At 32.6% G+C, this 20,404-nt stretch overlaps 2 protein-coding genes across 8 annotated transcripts; both read right to left on the bottom strand.

The window, feature by feature from the left end:
* Window positions 1-2,774: 2,774 nt before the first annotated feature.
* Window positions 2,775-7,686, bottom strand: LOC111407582. Of its 2 annotated transcripts, none has more exons than XM_023037174.1 (4): window positions 7,625-7,686; window positions 6,180-6,263; window positions 5,963-6,103; window positions 2,775-2,923 (listed from the first exon to the last, which is right to left on the bottom strand). In XM_023037174.1, the coding sequence occupies exons 2-4, from the start codon at window positions 6,222-6,224 to the stop codon at window positions 2,873-2,875; spliced, it is 237 nt and encodes a 78-aa protein (XP_022892942.1). In that variant the 5' UTR covers window positions 6,225-6,263; window positions 7,625-7,686; the 3' UTR covers window positions 2,775-2,872. The 2 variants fall into 2 exon arrangements, with proteins under 2 accessions (XP_022892942.1, XP_022892941.1); XM_023037173.1 differs by having other exon boundaries at window positions 2,775-3,992.
* A 1,298-nt stretch (window positions 7,687-8,984) lies between these two features.
* Window positions 8,985-13,047, bottom strand: LOC111407580. 6 transcript variants are annotated; one of them, XM_023037172.1, is made up of 8 exons: window positions 12,812-13,043; window positions 11,627-12,113; window positions 10,763-10,910; window positions 10,508-10,644; window positions 9,941-10,003; window positions 9,780-9,848; window positions 9,550-9,665; window positions 8,985-9,340 (listed from the first exon to the last, which is right to left on the bottom strand). In XM_023037172.1, the coding sequence occupies exons 2-7, from the start codon at window positions 11,816-11,818 to the stop codon at window positions 9,576-9,578; spliced, it is 699 nt and encodes a 232-aa protein (XP_022892940.1). In that variant the 5' UTR covers window positions 11,819-12,113; window positions 12,812-13,043; the 3' UTR covers window positions 8,985-9,340; window positions 9,550-9,575. The 6 variants fall into 6 exon arrangements, with proteins under 6 accessions (XP_022892940.1, XP_022892938.1, XP_022892936.1 ...); XM_023037170.1 differs by lacking the exon at window positions 8,985-9,340 and having other exon boundaries at window positions 9,379-9,665; XM_023037168.1 differs by lacking the exon at window positions 8,985-9,340 and having other exon boundaries at window positions 9,379-9,665; window positions 9,780-10,003; window positions 11,627-11,837; window positions 12,685-13,047.
* Window positions 13,048-20,404: the final 7,357 nt, after the last annotated feature.

The raw sequence follows: 20,404 nt of genomic DNA on the forward strand, positions 1-20,404 counted from the left end.
TGCTAAAAATGTTTAATGAAATTGTGATGCAATGATTCTTACAAAGGTACTGTCATTTGAAAATCTGTAAAATAGTGTTACACAATGTTTGTCATATGCTCTATCTTAGTGCTGTTTCCGCCAATTCACTCGAGAATTTATGTTTTAAAGATTTAGTTGGGCCGAGGTTTGGATCTCCCAACCAAAGGCTGACAGTAGGAGACAATTTGGGATCCAATATACAACTTTGGACTTTATTAAGTTTGGGCTATAACGTGGGCCCATTACCTTGCTCGATAATTTTTATATAAAAAACTTATTTTTTTTATATGTTAAAATTCTCCAATGTATCTCTTAGAAGGTTTTTTTTTTTTTTTTTTTTTTTTAATGGATACTCTAGTAGTTGACGACTACGATTATCGAAATGATGCAAGTTTGAATTTTATTGGCCCAAACACTTATTTGTTAAGGACAAAATAATCAAGTTTGTAGTTATTGATGTTCATACTTCCAAGTGTCTGATTGATCGATGTGAAAGAAAAGCGAATGAAATATAGAATACATCCAGATTGAACGATCTCGGTCGAGTGATCAGCACCTAAAGAAAAAATAATAAAGTTGATGAAGAGTTTTTAAGTTATGATATATTTGTCTTTTTCTTCAAAAGTTTTTCTTATTTTGACCTCCACTGATGAACATACCTATTATGGTGACATAATTATATTTTAATGATAATTAGCTATTGATCATTGCTTATATGTTGGGACCAAATTTTCATGATACATAGTGATTAGTACTATATATTTTAATAATTCAAAATCTAATCCCTTTAGCAATTTTGTAGATTAGACATTAGTGCTAGAAAATTTGTAACTTACTACAACATTTGAAAAGTATTTTTATCTCATTGGCTATTCATAAAAGGTAAAACATCAATTAACTCATTTCTTTTGGTTTGAATAAAAAATCACAATGAAGAAAAATTTGGACTAACAATATAGAGATGGGCCATGCCTAAATTCAGATCAGATTAGACCAAATTCTTATTCATTGAGTTGCTCTCATGCACACTTAGTAAGAGATTACTCGAGCTAAGGGTATAACTTTGTTTTGACAGACGATTAATCACAAAAGATTCGAGTTAAATCTTTGAAGTAGCTTTCCTAATACGTATACACTACAAGACAATTATAGAAAAATGTTATTCACGTGGTTCGCCAATCATTATTTCATTCGATGAGGAGGCAATAGTAAAACGTTAAAATCGTGGAAGAAAATATATATTGTCATTGTGTTAGAGTGGTTTTTTTTATGTAAACTATTTATTTATTTTAAAAGATGCGGTAGACCAAATTTAACATGATGTTTATAGTTGCAAACCGTGAATAATTTTATACTAAAATTTCCAGGAATTTTAGCAAGTAACTCATAAAAGAGAGAAAAAAGATTAATATAGTCGACTTCAAATTTAATAAAATGATACTTGATATGTCATTGTTTTGATATTTTGTTGTCTAGAGGTGCAATTGAAAAATAACCATTAACATAAAAACACAAATAATTACTGCGTCAACTTGATGTTTTCTTAACTATTTTTATCTATTATGTTCATTTAACAAGTTTTTTTTTCGTAGTTGCAAATTACGAATAATTTTGTTGTATTGAATCTTCCAAGTAGCAATGAATCAAGAATATATCAAAAGAAAAAAAAGAAAAAATTAAAGTCGATCCAAAATTTATAGGAGTAATGCATAATTTGTTATTTTGTTGATTTTGAAGGATAAAAAAATCCACTTTAATTATTCTTAAACTATCACTAGGAAGCCTATTTAACTTAAGATATTAAACAAGTTGCATTTTATAATTCTAAAATATAATATTTTAGAATTGTAATGCACTAAAAATTCTTCATTTCATTATTACCAAAAGAATATCTTTATAAAAACAAGGGGTAGGGCGTGGGTGTAGGGGTCCAAAGATAATATTCAAGGTGAACAAATATAAAGCAATCCCTCTATCCTTTTGCCACAAAATCTTTGTAGGTCCAATTATGGGATTGTTGTTCCTATTTTAATGCAAAGGGAAAGTGACATTCAATTATAGCAAAGAATTGGACTACATAATTTCTTGAAAAATTTCCCTCTAGTCCCTATCACCACCCCACCCACCCTATCCCCATTCCACACAATATCAACATCCACCATTCTTATAATAAGACAACCCCACAACACCTAATGACAGCCTGGCTTCTATATACATGAAAGAATCACATTCACTAAGAGGCCTTTTCATGCACTTGATTTGGGGTTAGTGGAGAGATTGTGCAACCCTACAACACATCATTACTATTGAGAAAGACAAAAAGCGGGTGTTTGTAGGAATTAAAATTAAATTTTTTAATAAATTGTAATAGAAGTTTTCTAAATGTATGATTAAAAAGTTTTGAAACTCATAAAATATGTTAATATTAATTGTTTGATTTTGACTTAAATTAAAATTAAATTTTAATTCAAACCAAACATGCTGCAAGACACTTGAGTTACACAATCGTTCAATACATTATCACTACTAACAAGAATCTCGAATGATTGAAATCCGACATTGGATAGATGAATATGAAATTGAATAGGGAACCGATTACATAGAACTTGGGATGCAGATGGGAACTAAGATAAACAAGTCGGAGCAGTCACTCTAGACGAAGATATATTGGTAGCAAGCTATTGCCCCAATAACAAGTTTATCCATGACTTCTAAAAATGAGCAATTTAGTTCCTAATCTCACTAAAATTACCAAAAGTAGCCTGAAGAGCAGAATGTGAAAACCCATACCTATCTGGTGGCCGTGAAACTAGAGTAGATCGACGAAGCTCATGTATTTCAAGATTAGGCGTCAGACTAGAGATAGCAAGAGGCAGTGGGCGACGTCATTGTGTAGCAATATCTGGTTTAAAATGGTTAACTATTCCAGATATATCATCAAAGGAAGGGAGAAAAATAGAAGAAGAAACTGAATTGTTATTAGAAGGACAAAAATATTGATTATCAAAGAAAACATTTCGTAAAGTACAGAACTTGTTAGTATCCGCATCATAACACACAAACCCTTTACGAGAATTACTATACCTAAGAAATGCACATCGAGCAACAAGTTTATGATGTTCAGTGGAAGGTAAGTGAACAAAGAATACACATCCAAAGAGGTGTAAAGAATTATAATCAAGATAAATACCAAATAAACGATAATATGGGGAATCAAAATGCAAGGTCAGGGATGGCAAACAATTAATCAAATACAAAGCTGTAAATAAAGTTTCCACCCAAAATCTAGTAGGAATGGAAGATTCAAGTAGCAAGGTACGAACGATATCCAAAAGATGTCGATTTTTACGTTAAGCGATTGTTTTGTTGATGGTACAAGGACAAGAACGTAGTAAGAGTATGCCCTTATGTCGTAGGAAAGATTGAAATCACGGGACATATATTCTCCAACAAAATCGGAGCATAAGATCTTAATGCATGTAGAAAATTGTGTTTCCATATGCGCAACAAAATTTTGGAAGATCAAAAACACATCAGCCTTAGAACGAAGAAAATAGACCCACATAAATCGACTATAGTCGTCAATGAACGTCACAAAGTACTTGTACTGAGCATGAGAAAGAACAAGTCTCGTATCCTAAACATTAGTATGAATGATCTCAAAACACGTAGAAGCTCGACTACCCCGTAAAAGGAAATGATAAGGATTTACTTTTACAAAATTTACAAGATGCATAATTGAAAGACAAGTGTGATGAAGAGAATTCATTCGTATTACTCAAAAAACCATGTTTTATTAAATGTGACAAAATAACAGAATTTGGATGTCTTAATTACTTATGCCACAAATGGCCATCAATAACAATAGTAGAATAACAAACATAAATAGAACGAGGAATAGAAAATGATTGGAGAGGAAAGAGATGTCCCACTATAGGCCCCTTTGCTATAACTTGTCTCGACGCTTGATCCTGCACACGACAACTAGCACGATCAAAATAAAGAGCACAATTATCATCCACCAATTGGCCAACAGGAAATAAACATCGGTAAAAGAAGAACCTAAATTTCCAACTGTAGTAATAGTAAGAGTACTACCATTGGCTATCTGGATATTTTGCTCACTATCATACTTATGAACATTATGTAGAGATTACGGATTATAAGTCGTGGTTGGAAGCCACGAAATCAACTAATCAAGGAGAGGTAACTAGATTTTTCTTACCTTGGAGATAATCATTTATTGAACATGTTCCGGTGTAAGAGTCAAAGATCCTGGGGCACCCAACTGATCCGAAGATACAATCAAAAAGTTGGGTTGGACAGTAGTATGGAAAGCAGGAGCAAATCGATTCTGATAATATAGCCCTCCTTTTTGCAATTATTATAGAGTTTCTTATTGGAACGTGTCTAAACTCCTTGCAACTGTGACATTGTTGCAAATATTTGGATTTTCCTTTCTCGTGAGCTGCATAGGCCACATTGACCATCTCAGTGCTAACAGTGTCTCCGGTGATCCGAAGTTGTGAAGCGAGACGTTCCTCACGTAAGAGTTTCCCCAACCAGACATCCAAGGGAGATACAGGGATGCGATTGATTAACCGAACGCGTTCACTTCAAACTCAAGTTGTAGCTTCATCAAAAATTATTTCCTTTAGCTCTCAGAATAAACCTTTTACAAAGCTGCTAACGCTTCTTTAGGAACCCTAGAGTGCATCAACTCAAAATAATCACTCCTAAATTAAGAAAGCCTGTATAAAAATGTTCAATCGATAGATTTCCTAAAATATCGACTCCAATAGAAATTTTCGTGCAAAATTATCTTCATAATAAATTCGTTGTAGGTAATCCCACATCTCCTTAATGGTTGTGAATGCACGAAAATTGTTGATCATATGTGGTTCAATGGAACTTAGTAGCCAAGAAACAATTTGAGCATCCTTGTTCTCCCATGAACTAAGCTCCTTGGGATCGGTAGGAGCTTGAAACGATCCATCCATGTGACCCCACAATTCCTTACCCTTAACGAGCATCTTGAATTGAAATTCCCAAGTGGACAGTCTTCACCATTAAACGAACAATTGAATTTTCTCGTGACATGATAACTCAAAATCTAATAAATACAACCAACAACCCAATCAAACAATGATAGCTAAATACAATCCAATTAATTAACAGCCCACAACCAAACGGACCAAATAAATTGACAACTCAATCAAATAATTAAGAACCAATTAAAACTAAAAGGCCTGATTCAAGGAAAAGCCCAACAAAACATCAATTATTCATGACATCTACCAAAATTATTGTGACCATGTCTCCGGTAGCACTCCCAATCCCAACAAAAAATTAGCCAAAGGTCCCAAGAATTTGCCAACAGCCAAACACAATTCGCCGAAAGTCCCATGAATTTGTCGACACCTAAAAAAATTCTCCGAAAGCCCCAAGACTGATGGCTCGAAGAACAATTTCTGCGACACCCCAAAAAAGGATTGTCGACAGCATAAGATCCTTACACCGAGAAGAAATCACCAGAGCGATCAACAAAACCTGCTGGGTGAAGTTTTTCCGTCCAGGTTAGTGCCCAAAACCACATATGAACCTCACTAAAAGGACTTGTCCAACTGGAAGCAACCCTTTATTCACTCGAAATACCAAAAGAACTCAGTTCATATTGGAGAGCTCTAATACCTTGATTTCCTTCAAATGCCTAAATTGAGGTTCTATATATCATTTATATAGAAGAATTACAGGTATCTAATTATGGTAAATTATATGAAAGGTACGGGTTCTGTTTACTAACTCGACCGGAGGAAGAGTCTCCTATTCTAGGAATTACAAAATTATGTACAATCAAATTTCCTAATTTAAGAAATATAATCAAATCTTCTACTCTAGAAATATCGGACAACTCATTGACAGAAAAGAGATGAAACAGCACCTGAAAATACTTCTTGAGCCCCAATCGCTCCAAAGCCTCGACCATGTTTCTGCGGTCAAGACATGAAACGACAGCGCACGGAATGTGCAATGAAACTAAAGAATCTAACCATTCTTTTAGCCCCTCCACTGGTTCAGAGAGCTAAATAACAGGAATACTCATTATTGGATCTAAGGCATTAAAAACACCCACAAAATTATTCATTGAGCAATCTTACTTGGACAAGGTTTTGATGATATAGCTGAGACAACCTCAACTTCATTCTGTCTAGATCATTTTGCTCTTTCCCCCAGCGCAGAACCTGAAAAGTTTGACAAAGACATCAACCCTCCAATATAAAGCAGAAAGCTTGAAATTGCAATAAAATACTATTATGCTTATTTTATATATTAGTTTATGTAATGACCATTAGCACACTGGTCATGAAAAGTTCAAATACACTTACATTATTAGATGTTTCACTTTTTCCAGTTGATCATAACAGTTGTTATTACAGATAAGTGAAATGAAGTAAAACCTTCCAAACAATTTTATTTCAACTTGAGACTAGTTTAGTCAATAATACAGTATGACCCCACAAGTGATTCTTGACCCATTCCAGGGTGACAATGTACCAGCAAAGCTTACATTCTACTATTTAAGAACTAATAGTTGGATTGCCCTTCAATAAATATATAATATAATAAATACTTACATTTAAAACCAATGTAATTAGCTACCACTTGATTCTATAGATCAAGCGATTCATTAATTATCTCTTCTACTTACATCCATGCCATTTAACCCAGTTCCCATAAATTTTATCTCTTCCTCTTAATTGAGATGAAAGAGTGACGTGTAAGAATGAAAATTTTCTCATACCTAACAATCAAAAATAGATTATACAAGATACATAGATGGTGGTTTGGGAGCCATTTTTATGCAAAAATTCATTTTAAAATAGTAAATTGATGAGAAATGTGTGGTTGAAAAATAAGGAAAAGTTTTTGATTTACGAGTAATATTATTTTAAGGAAGAATGTGTGGTTTGAAAAGAAGAGAGAGAAAAATGCATTTTGAAAAAAATGGGTACCAAACGGGGCCATAATGTAAACATGGGTTATGTTAATTGCTATGCTCAAGTACAACTGAATAAATTATAAATATTGCTTCTCCTTTCCATCTGGCCTGTTCTTTCACTTCGGGGATGCTTACTCTGGACATATCAGTGGAGTACTAGTCTATGCTCATCAGTGGGCCGGACAAATGAGGGTTTAATCAGATGGAAGCTAATTTAATTCTACTCAAATAAAGAGAGTATCAATTATTCTGGTATGTTTAAAATAAGTTTTACTGTGTTCGGTCATAGAATCATTGTGTTAAAGCAAAAATGTCCAAGCTGCTTGGCAGTAGTTTGCACTTGGCATTCAGCAATACTTTCTACTGTAAACTAAGCATATTAAAACTTTTTGAAATATGCTTTGTTTGCAAATTAATTTTAGTATATAACTAAATCAATCATATTTTCAAGCATCCAGTGAGTACTGTGATTACTAGAATTGTTTGAGAATGCCCTCTACCGGTGTTAAGGAAAAGAACATGTATCCATTGCGATCATCATAGCATCAAACACATTTTTACGGGGTGAAGGATGTGAAACATAAATCATTGTGGATTTTCAACCTTCTGCAGAACATGATCAGCACATGCATAGAGTAAAAGTCTTTGCTATATTGTCATTGTGTTAGAGTGAATTTTTTTTTTTATGTAAACTATTTATTTGTTTTAAAAGATGCGGTAGACCAAATTTAACATGATGTTTATAGTTGCAAACCGTGAATAATTTTATACTAAAATTTCTAGGAAATGTAGCAAGTAACTCATAAAAGAGAGAAAAAAGATTAATATAGTCGACTTCAAATTTAATAAAATGATACTTGATATGTCATTGTTTTGATATTTTGTTGTCTAGAGGTGCAATTGAAAAATAACCATTAACATAAAAACACAAATAATTACTGCGTCAACTTGATGTTTTCTTAACTATTTTTATCTATTATGTTCATTTAACAAGTTTTTTTTTTGGTAGTTGCAAATTACGAATAATTTTGTTGTATTGAATCTTCCAAGTAGCAATGAATCAAGAATAGATCAAAAGAAAAAAAAAATAAAAAATTAAAGTCGATCCAAAATTTATAGGAGTAATGCATAATTTGTTATTTTGTTGATTTTGAAGGATAAAAAAAATCCACTTTAATTATTCTTAAACTATCACTAGCAAGCCTATTTAACTTAAGATATTAAACAAGTTGCATTTTATAATTCTAAAATATAATATTTTAGAATTGTAATGCACTAAAAATTCTTCATTTCATTATTACCAAAAGAATATCTTTATAAAAACAAGGGGTAGGGCGTGGGTGTAGGGGTCCAAAGATAATATTCAAGGTGAACAAATATAAAGCAATCCCTCTATCCTTTTGCCACAAAATCTTTGTAGGTCCAATTATGGGATTGTTGTTCCTATTTTAATGCAAAGGGAAAGTGACATTCAATTATAGCAAAGAATTGGACTACATAATTTCTTGAAAAATTTCCCTCTAGTCCCTATCACCACCCCACCCACCCTATCCCCATTCCACACAATATCAACATCCACCATTCTTATAATAAGACAACCCCACAACACCTAATGACAGCCTGGCTTCTATATACATGAAAGAATCACATTCACTAAGAGGCCTTTTCATGCACTTGATTTGGGGTTAGTGGAGAGATTGTGCAACCCTACAACACATCATTACTATTGAGAAAGACAAAAAGCGGGTGTTTGTAGGAATTAAAATTAAATTTTTTAATAAATTGTAATAGAAGTTTTCTAAATGTATGATTAAAAAGTTTTGAAACTCATAAAATATGTTAATATTAATTGTTTGATTTTGACTTAAATTAAAATTAAATTTTAATTCAAACCAAACATGCTGCAAGACACTTGAGTTACACAATCGTTCAATACATTATCACTACTAACAAGAATCTCGAATGATTGAAATCCGACATTGGATAGATGAATATGAAATTGAATAGGGAACCGATTACATAGAACTTGGGATGCAGATGGGAACTAAGATAAACAAGTCGGAGCAGTCACTCTAGACGAAGATATATTGGTAGCAAGCTATTGCCCCAATAACAAGTTTATCCATGACTTCTAAAAATGAGCAATTTAGTTCCTAATCTCACTAAAATTAATCAAATGAGATTCTGCATGATAGTGTTATTTCTAACATGTTATTGTGTGCATTTGTAAGTTGTGACCCTTTCCATCTTCTCCAGCCGAACATCGATTCGAGTAAACTTGGATCAGGATTTCCAAGTAATTTTTGTGAATATACAAACCTGATAAGGATAAAACATTTCATAAGAACTCAAACATATAGACATGCAAATAGGAAATTAAGGACATAACATCAATTGAACAAGTGTCTCCGCATTACAAGGTTAGTAATTTAGGATCCCCACACTTGGAAAAGATCTGGGATCTCAATTAGCAGTCTATAAATTAGAACTGAACTAAGATGAAGTTCATATGCATATATACTGTATACATTGCACACTGGCATGGATTCCAAAATCAATCCCGAATCTCAGTGCGAGTCGACTGATTTAGTCTCTTCGCAGCTGCACGGATAAACCCAACAATCACTTGTACGTCGTCCACTTCCTGTTACATCAATAAAAACCACCATGAGTATTTTTTCGCTTTAGATCTCCTCACTATGTTTAAAGTTGGTCGTTAAACTTAAATTTTGATACATTTTAGTCATTATATTCGTACCTGTGAAGAAAAATGCTGCTCCACGGCATTGACCAGTTGTTCCTTTGTAGGGTTGTGAATATTACTAGCCTGAGTGCGGATATTGAAATAGATGCACATTCAGCAAAATATGTGATGTAATAAAGAGAACCGGAAAGCAAATGAAAGCTAATAAAACCCACAAGGTTAAAGCTCCGCCAGTATCTCCACAATGATCCGGTTCCCAACTTTGTCAAGTTCACTCTCTGATAATCACAGCAAACAATAAACGAACTAATTAAGATGCGTAGTTGTTCAAAAACAGCAAGGTATTAGTGTTGAAATCCGTAACAAACAGCATATTATCAAGAGACCAGCATAAGATTAACGATAATTATAACAAAGGCACAGCTAGCATGATACAAAAGGTTAAAAGCACTGCTTATGCTAAAAACGCCATTAAGCCTCCGTCCTTTCTTCCAAGTTAACAAAAGGAAACAGAAAAAGGAAAAAATTCTTTAACCTGTCCCTCCACCATAAGCTTCCACCACCCACCCTGGCAAAACCCCCTGCCACCCACCACCCAGAGACCATTCTCTCCTCTATCTTTGCATTTCTCCTTAAAATGGACCGTTTCCAAGTTTGTGTCATATGGCTCAGTTTAATATGAGTGGCTCCTATTCATTTAGAGTAACTAACATCAATCCAACTTCCTAACTTTTTTTTTATCCCATATACTCGAACCTATCATCCTTTTCCATTGGGCTTACCGGAAGAGGAGATTGACATTTTGATTGAACTTCTCTGCAACTGATGCGATTTATTGACTTTGAGGATGAAGTTGGGGACCACGGCCTACTGTAGCGAATCCTAGGCTTGCTTAGTTTGCCAAACTGAAAACTGGTAGCTGTTCAAGAGACAATAATATTCTTAAAATGAGCTGAATTTAAAAGCACTGTTCACCAACATTAACACCAGAAAAAGAATTTTAGTGACGTTCCCCCAATAAAAGTGCTTCAACTTACAAAATCGATGATTGTCCTTATGACAAATTTCAGATCCACTGCTAGAATCTTCAAAATCATAATCATCGTCTTCTTCATTTCCGGTGGGAGGTTCTAACACACTCAACGCATTCCTTTGGAGCTTTACCTCGACCCCATTCTTCAAAACCTAATTTAAAAAATATATATAGACTTAATAAACCATCCAAGAACACAATTTTGAAAATGAAAAACAACAACACACATACGCACAAGCATGTTTACGAACACATAAATAAATAACACTTATTATAAGTAAAGTGCACCTGCTTTGCAAAATTAATTTTCACCAGATAAAAATATGGAAACATCCAGAACTAGAAAAAATTAAAAGAGAACCTTGAGAATCTCTCTTGAAAGAATTTATTTTTTTGCTTTTTTCCCCAGTGATCCAATATTAATCCGCAAGGCTTATCAATCAAGCAGAACTGCATGTAGGAACAGAACACACTGGCATATTGCACTTTATTCTTTCAAGCAAAGTGAGGAAATTTCTTTAGTTTGTGACCAAACTTAGAAACTATATCTATTAGATTTAAGAAACTACTCCATGAATACATAGAACATGTGGTTTCGATCCAATGCTGCAGATTCCTCACATCGAATTTTACATACATATGAGTTCATTACTATTTCATATTGGCATGCTAATCTTAATACTTTCCATGTATTTGAAAAGAAAGCATCACGTTACAAATCATTAGCAGGCCCAAACAAACAACTCAACCGAGAAAACACAAAATTAAAAAACAACGAGTGATCATTTACAATCATGAATGAAATAAAGAAAATGAAAAAGATAAAAGAGGATCATATCATTTGTAAGATGGTCAAAAGGTTAAATACCAGCCAATGCCAACCACCAAGTCCTACAGCTTTCTTGACAACACCTTGAAGACCCACCAAAACACTCTTTGTTCTGTTGTTCCCAGTTACAATAACCTTAGTATGCCTCGGAAGAACGGAGAGTTCTTCATCGCAGCTTTCCTCACGGAAAGGAGATAAAATCCGGGACGAGCATACTTCAGCCTCCAGCATTTTTTCACTCTCAAGTAAGCTTAAATGAGCAAGAGGAGATCAACCACAACACCTATGCTTTTGCTTTGCAATTACTACCAACTACTCACATAGCATTCAAGTCTATTGCCATAATCTCAATCAAGAAGCTGAATTAAGAAAAACCCAATTCCCATACCAAGTAATTAAAAACCAAACTGATGCAAAACCTTCGATTAGTCCTATAATGAATAGAAACCCAGAAACTTCAGCCTAAAGGCAATATCTTGATTTAAATCATCTCTATAAGCAGAAAATCCAAATTCCAAATGAAACCCTGGAAAGTCAAATTGAGCGTGAATCATAAAGAAATGCAATAGCCTTCATATTAAGCAATACTATAAAATTCTGGCAGGGACTTTGAATGAGCAAGAGATACAGAGAGAGACAAAGGACTGACATGAATATCTTATGGTAACATAAATACAATGAGCCACCAATGCATTGAATCACGTATTATTCACGGATTCAGTTTGATAACAATAAATGAACATATACATACATGAATACACACAACAATTTCCAAATTAGTTCTTCAAATAAATAAATAAATTCAAAACTGAGGGTTTTACACACACATTTAATTTTGTCATTCTCTGTGAACTGGAAAATTCTCCAGTTTGCTTCTATTGGTTTATGCATTGCTTCTTCAAAAAAGTAAAAATACTAGTTCAAATTAATTAAAAAGCCGATTTTACCCAAATGATTAAAGATGATAATGCAAGCCATACACATGCTCATGTACTCAATAATATCAATAGAAATTGAAAATGATACTAAAAAATAAATTAATTCAAATTTTAGGAAAACCTCTTAATTTTATACAAAGCAACTTGAAAAAATTGTACCTGAAAAATTGCAGCAATTAAAATTACACGCGTGTAAAGCGCATAAATCGAGAATTTGAAAGAACAACAATCATTCTGATTAAAAGCCAAAGGGGCCAAAATGAAAAACCTTTAGCCATTGGTATACCTGTTATACAAGTACCAACAATTGGGACTAGCAGCACTCAGAACGAGAACAAAATTGAAAAAAACTGGGTTTCACTGGGTGAAAATTCTTGGGTTTGAAATAAAGTGGCATGGATCTCTGAGAAAACAGCACGAAATTTTAAGGACGCTGATTATTATTGGATACTACTGTAGAGAAAGAGAGGGATGAGAGAGAAAGTGCATGCAGTAAATGCATACCAACTGCCATGAGTAGGGGTGGGGTGGAAGAAACGACCTGCTACTGCTAAAATGCAGGAAGAGAGGCCCACCGTACGGTCATTGCCTAATGTTCGATAATTCCGTAATTAATAATTCCGATAAAATAATAAATTTATAACTTTTTGGTCCTGCTGCAATAAATTAATAATAATCGATCAAAATACATTAAATTTTATAATTATGGCCTGTTTGTTTGTGAGGGATTTTTTATTCAAAAAAAATTAATTTTTTGATCGTTATTTCACTATTTCAGTCGTAATTTTTGACTTCTTCTCTCACATGTGGTCCCCACTTTTCTTCTAACGATCAAAAAATCAATTCTCAAAATCCCTTCCAAACGGGCATTTAATATTAAGGAATTTTTTATTCGACGAGTTCTCTTTTTAAATTGACCTTTTCTTCATAGCTTGTTTGTCTCCCATTTTTGAAGAAAATATAGAGTTTTAAATAGTAATTTTTTGAGAATGTGTAGTTGAAATATAAAAAAAAAAAAATTATTGATTTGTGTGTATAATATTTTATTGCGTGAATATGTGATGAAGAATATTATTGTAACAAATAATTTATTTTGTTAAAAGATGACAAACAAGGGAAAAAAATATATGTCTAAAGTTGTTTGCTTTTCTTTGTACTTAGATTGAGCTAATTCTCATTCCTTTTTTTTTTTTTTTTTTTTTTTTCAATAAATTTATCACATTTGGTTCAAAATTTTCATTTTGTAAAAACTAATTATTTAAGTTACAATAGTCGAAAAGTTTAAACGCTTATTTAGTAGAAACATTTAGTAAAATACGGTTATAGTATAAATAATGTCGTTCTTGGTATCCATTGAATAATCTTTTTATTAATAATATGTTTTATCATTATATTATCTAGACTATGATAATTCAAGAGACGTTCGATGTTCATTACATTTTTTTAGCCTCTGTTTGGCCCTCATTTTGGGGAAATGAAAATGGTTGAAATAGTGTTTTATTGAAAAATAAGTGGTTGAAAAAAAAAAATTTCGATTTACATTTAATATTATTTTATGAAAGGTTGTGTGATTGAAAATAAAAGAGAGAAAAATGAAATGTAATAAAATTAAAATTGGAGGTCAAACATGGACTTAGTGTTGATGGAATTATATTACATAATTTATTATAAATTAATGATCCAATAAAGTAGTAATTTTGCATTAGTGTTTGACTGGTTAGCGGATAGGAGCCGGCTAAGCTGATGGGTGTTGGTTGGCTCGTCTTCTACGGCTTTTAAGGATGAGATATCATCCTTATCCAATGGTCCTTTGCAATCAACGCTTGTCAGAATTTACTTGTGGGACAAGTAGTTCAAATTTAGAAAAAGTCATTTGTACGTCATGATATACCATCCAGTCACATGTTGAGGGGACCACGTATATTAAATATTTATGGGCCCCTCATTCTGGGAGGGATGTAAAAGTGTATATACCAAGCAAAGTTGTTTAAATTTTAGCCCCTATTTTGCCCACATTTTTTGAAGAATCATGTTATGAGTACAAAATGAGATACAAAAAGGGTTACAATCAACAAGTGACAGTTGTCGATTGGAGGGGCGGCTGGCCCCACAGCCTGAATTCTATGAGGGAATTGAGTAAGGGGCGGACACCCCCCGTTATTGTCTACTATATTCTTATATGTACGGGATTGCTATTCGAGCCGCAATTCAGTATGAATTGAGTAAGGCTCGTACCGCTTCTCTCCTCTCCGATCGGCCCGCCACTTGTTGATTTTGTAATCCATTTTGCACATGATTTAGTACAAATAAAATAATCCTTTTTTGAAATGATAATGGGTTGAATTGTCTTTTTTTTTTTTTTTTTTAAATGAGCGTATTGAAAAAGAAGGAATGATTTTCGATTTACTTGTAATATTATTTTATGAAAATTTGTGTGGTTAAAAATAAGAGAGAGAACAATGAAATGAAATTTAATGAGGGCCAAACGGGACTTAATACATTTAAATCCACACTTCGTAATAGGGTTAAAACAAGATGAAAAAAATAAAATTATTTATTATATTAATTAGTCTTATTCAATGCCAGTACTTTTAATGTTTGATTAAAAAATATGAAAATGACTCCAGACACCCACTCAGTCTCTAGCAAAATCATTCTCCATCTTTAAAAATGACTTTTTAATTCTCTAATATTTATTTTCAATAGCATATTTCGTCTTTTTACAATATTGTCAACTAGGGCCGTCCCCAAGAATTTAAAGTCATAGGCGACTAATTATTATGAGACCCTTCAACATAATATTGTATTTTACAAGTGTAATAATATTTAAATAATTAACACTTTTATCTTAAAGAGAAGACTTTATATAATTTAAAAGATAGAGTAGCAAAATAAAATTTCTTTCACAACCCGATAGACTATAATAGCAAAAGATTTAATCTTATCACATTTTGAGATGTAAAATTAGTAATCAAACTACTAAAATCAAGTTTTTACAACATATTTTTTTCAGTAGAGATCATAGCTAATCTATACAACCGCTCTTATGACATGGTAGATCGAAAATAACACTTAATCAACTTCAACTTTAAAAAAAAATTCTTTCAGCAAAGGCAATTGTAATAAAAATAGTCAATAATACTCTATAAGCAATCCAAGAATTTGCAAAACAACAGTTCATTATCTTAATATAATCTAATAGATCAATTGCTCCAATAATTTTTGCAAGTATCTCTTCCCCTAAAACTTTCAACTCAGAAAATAATTCTATCCTATCAATATCAGAAATCATATTATACTTCGAGTAATTTTCAAAGTTAATACAAGAACACTTCAAACTATCACCATCAATAGATTTAAGTCCTTTCAAATCAAATAAAAATCTATATTTTTTTACATTGTTCAAATCTATTCTGAAGTGATGACAGAGCTTGGTCTACTATATATATGAAATAATTGATCTTAAAAGATTTTTCAGCTGTTTGTGTCATCTATTGAAAAAAAGTTTCATCAAATTGCTTTGTCCTATGTATAACTCGTTTTTCACTAAATATCAATTCAATTTATAATTTATTTGCAATCTCTTTAGCATCAATCATGGCCGATTCAAACCCAAATTCTTTATAACTTTTGAAAAATGAAATGAGCCCTTTTAAATGATCTATAGCAACATCAATATTCATGTCTTCTACTTTCAATTTTTTGCTCACTCTATTTACATTATTCAACACTTCATACCAAATAATCATCCTAAGTAAGAATTCAAAATTCTCAATTTCATATGTTGCCAAATACCCAGCCTCACTTTTTATCAACATTTGCCAGTTGAAGTAAAGCATTTTTATTTTTATTTTTAAATCCGTGGAGCTTGAAATATTAGCGCTTTAACACTTTCAATATGGTTTTCCCAGGCTTAGGGTAAGACCATTTACATCCTCTTCGAAAAATTTCCACCGTTCAGTAGATGATGAATATAAAGTGTATGTACATTGCACCATCCCAAAGAGAGATTTAGCTTTTGAACAACAATTGACCATATCACAAAGTGTAAGATTAAGATTATGACACCTACAAGAACTATCGAATGCTCTAGGATTTAGTTGTAATAGTCTATTTTGAACTCCTTTATGTTTTCCTTTCATGTTAGTATCATTATCATAGACTTGACCCCTTACATAATCAATATCAAGTTATACATTATTCAAAGCATCCACAAGTTCATCAAAAAGTCCTTTACCAGATGTATCATCTACAATAAAACCCTTAAAAAAGAATTTTTCAACCCTCAATGGACTTGTTGAAAAATAATGATGTTTGTCACATGTTTATGATATTTCCATGTTTAATTGATATTTCCATGTTTAACTCCATTGGTTTAATACTGAATCAATACATATATTTCTATGCACGGGAGACAATCCCTCAGTGACCTTCAACCACATAATTAACATATAAATCTACATGTCTAGTCATATACATGTAAATTGTGCCAGTACCTATGGTGTAGATCAATCTACAGAAAAGAGTAATAATTAATATCACAAGCCCTATTGAAGCAAATCCATCAATGGTTCAGCTTTGTTGGTAAAATCAATGCCAAGAGCATTTTTACAAGTTTGTCCACTATAAACATACTCCGCACCATAGAAAAGAATAAATGGGAAGGTCAAAATTGGATAAAAGCCAATGTCAAATCTAAGAATCACTTAAATAGTTCAGAGGACTTACAGCTTCAATCCTATGCTATATGCCAAGTTGTTGAGCCTTCTCGTCCTTAGACAATCCCTTTCCAACCTGCAATTATACGATATTAATCCCTTCACAATAGAAATTTAACAAAACAAGTAGAGCACATAAAAGAAAAACTCGGAACTGAATTGAAGAGTTGGATATTGACTTGGCTGCTCTCATGCTAGCTCGAATATGAAAAGGTTTTATTCTCCAAACAAAAGTGCTTAATTACATGAAGTGACTCAATGGTAAGCTGACAAATCATAGCTCGTCTATTACAATTGCACAATCTGCAAGGTTTCTTCGAGTCTTGTAGCTCTTCTATGCTTTTTGAAGCATTATGACAGCATTACAAAGCTCTTGTATAGTATTTGTTTATCAATTAATTATGAAATATATGATTACCTAAAGCTCAGAGAGAGCTTTTCTTAGAATGAATTTTCCAGATGAAAAATGAATGTGAACACATATCATGAAAAAAATAATACACTCAAGGAAGATAAGCTTTTGCAATTAAAGCCATCTTTACCCAATCAAAAAGATGAAACTTATCTTCTGCTTGAAGCTCCTACACTAATTTTTTTGGCCTATCAAAGGATGCCTGCAAGGCATAGGCTTTTACACTGAGAATTTGTAATTTTATTTGCATTGTAAGAAATCACAACAAGAAAGCATCATCAGATGCTCCCTGTAGAAAGAATGAATGAAAAATCATGCTATGGCACAGATTAAATTAGCACATAAAGACACACGCATACATAAATGAGGGTTATGTCTCATGCTTATCTAGGTTCTAAAATGAGATGTAGAGTAAGAAAAGAATAGTGAAGTCTAAGGACGGGCGATTAGTAGTTACTTGATTTTGAAATGTAATACACAATTATGGGGGCAGCAACTACTCTATAATACATCGGAGCTAAGCTAGGGTATATTTCCTAACCGTGTCCCATATCTCAGATTCCACAGTTGCATCATCATCTACAGCAACTGTTTGTGAGAAAAAAGGCAGCACCAATTTTTGATTCTTATGAAATCGAAACCTAAAAGAAGAACCTTGTTGGATGTGGGAGTCGATACAAGAAATATGTACCTGACCAACTTGAAATTCGACAAATTACCCTTTTACAAAGTGCAACACTACATTTTATTTTCTTGCTCTAACATCGCTAAAAAGAACCTGAAATTACAATAAAACTTGTCCAATTTAGCGGCAGGCAAAATTAGGGTAAGAAACCAGAGTTTAATGTAAGGAATTTTTAAACAATCGCGTGGGCTTATATGTGTAAATTGTTGTGTATTAAATTAAATGCTATCGAATTCGGTTAACCCCAATTAAAGTGATCTAATAAGGCTTTGGTTTTTGGACTTTAATGTATCCAATTAAAGCGCGTGGTTACATATGTGTAGAGACCGAACCCAAGTCCTAATTCTATAATGGGCCAAATTAGGTCAAAGGGCGTCGCTATATAAATACGGTTATGATCCCCAAATCACATGTACGTATTATTCATTTTCTACTGCATTCCATCACAGAGAGAAAAATGAGACTGTGTGTAGATTTGGAAGACTATACCGCGAAATTCATTATTGCATTAACCATGTCTGATTCAGGTACGCTTCCGCTATAATTCTTCAATTTCTTGAGGATTTAACATGAAATATTCAGTGATTTAAAGCAATAAATTATCCTACATTTAATAGTAAAGACGATTCTTGGAAAACAAAACCAGAAGAAAAAAAATACCTAGTGGAAGAAATGACGAGATTATCATGGGCAAAAGGTAGGAATATAGTGTGGTATTGAGCCAATCAAAAGACTGTATTCTGGTGATTTTTTCTTTTCCAACTTAAATGAAATAGGTTTGCATTTTTCGCACTTTCAATCAAATGGACCCTAAATATAACTTGGGGTAAGGATCAAAATATTGTCCAAATGATAAAACTAATGTTCTTACTGTTTGGTTATATTATATAGTGGAAATTGGGTAGAATAGCCTATTTACAATGTTTGTTTGGAAAAATAGCCTTTGACCAAAATATTAAAGTTAAAATAAATATTTTAATATTAAAAATACAAACTGTCTAAAATACCCTTATAGCAAAACAAAACAACAAAATTCAAAGGACCCATTTCCCAAATCAAAATCTCGTCTCCTTCTTCCTATCACATTCACATTCCAAAATCACAAACCCTAGATTTGGCATGGTCAATAAATCTGTCAAAACCAATGCTAAAAACTCTTCTCCCTCTAATTAATTCAAGCACACCATTGTCTTTGTTGACCATAATTTCCCATTTTCTCTATTTCACCAATAGTACAGATCCTTGATTCTTATTCTAGAGCCGGCGCAACTCAAGAAACAGGTATTTTTTCTATTGTTGAAAAGTTAAACATCTATTATCTTGATTTTCATTATTATAAGTTTGTAGTTTTTTCTGTTTATCCATTATTTACCGGTGCCTATTTTTCGAAGAGGATTATTTCTTTTTATGTTTGCTTTTTTGGATTTTGTGGAGTTAGTAATTAAAATGAAAACTAACTGTGCTTTAGTTGAATTGGTTGATATTGATCATTTCTTGAAGTGCCGATTTTGGGTTCTTGGTTGACTTTATTGTTTTTTTCTGGATTTTTGAATTGAATTCTTGAAGCTGACATTTAGCGTTTTCTTGTTGAATCTTCTGAATATATTCAGCGTTGGTAAATTGATGTCGCTTCAACAATACTAAATCGGGCGTGGGGTTGTTCGTTTTCTTGATAAATTCGTTTCTTTTTTATTTACTTCGCTTGGAGCCTGAACAATTATAAATGACAATGTTGAGAAAATGTAATGTATGTATTGGGAATCCCGGCATTGTACTATTTATCTTAATTGCATAAACTGGAGATGTTCTTCCATGGATCAAAGTTAAGATACATAAAATAACACAATAAAAATATCCCCAGACTTAAATATGTTAATTCAATAATTTACAAGAAGAATATGATGGCCAATTCATTTAGCTTTTCTAGTTTTTTCTCCTGGCAGAGGTGTAGGAAATATTTATTTATTTTTGTATAATTTAATAAGATGTGGAAATTGGGTAGAATAGCCTATTTACAATGTTTGTTTTTGGAAGTGCAACGTTATACAGAAAGATGTGTAAGTT

This window comes from Olea europaea, chromosome 13, assembly GCF_002742605.1.
Source record: "Olea europaea var. sylvestris chromosome 13, O_europaea_v1, whole genome shotgun sequence".
In the NCBI taxonomy this organism is placed as follows: Eukaryota; Viridiplantae; Streptophyta; class Magnoliopsida; order Lamiales; family Oleaceae; genus Olea; species Olea europaea.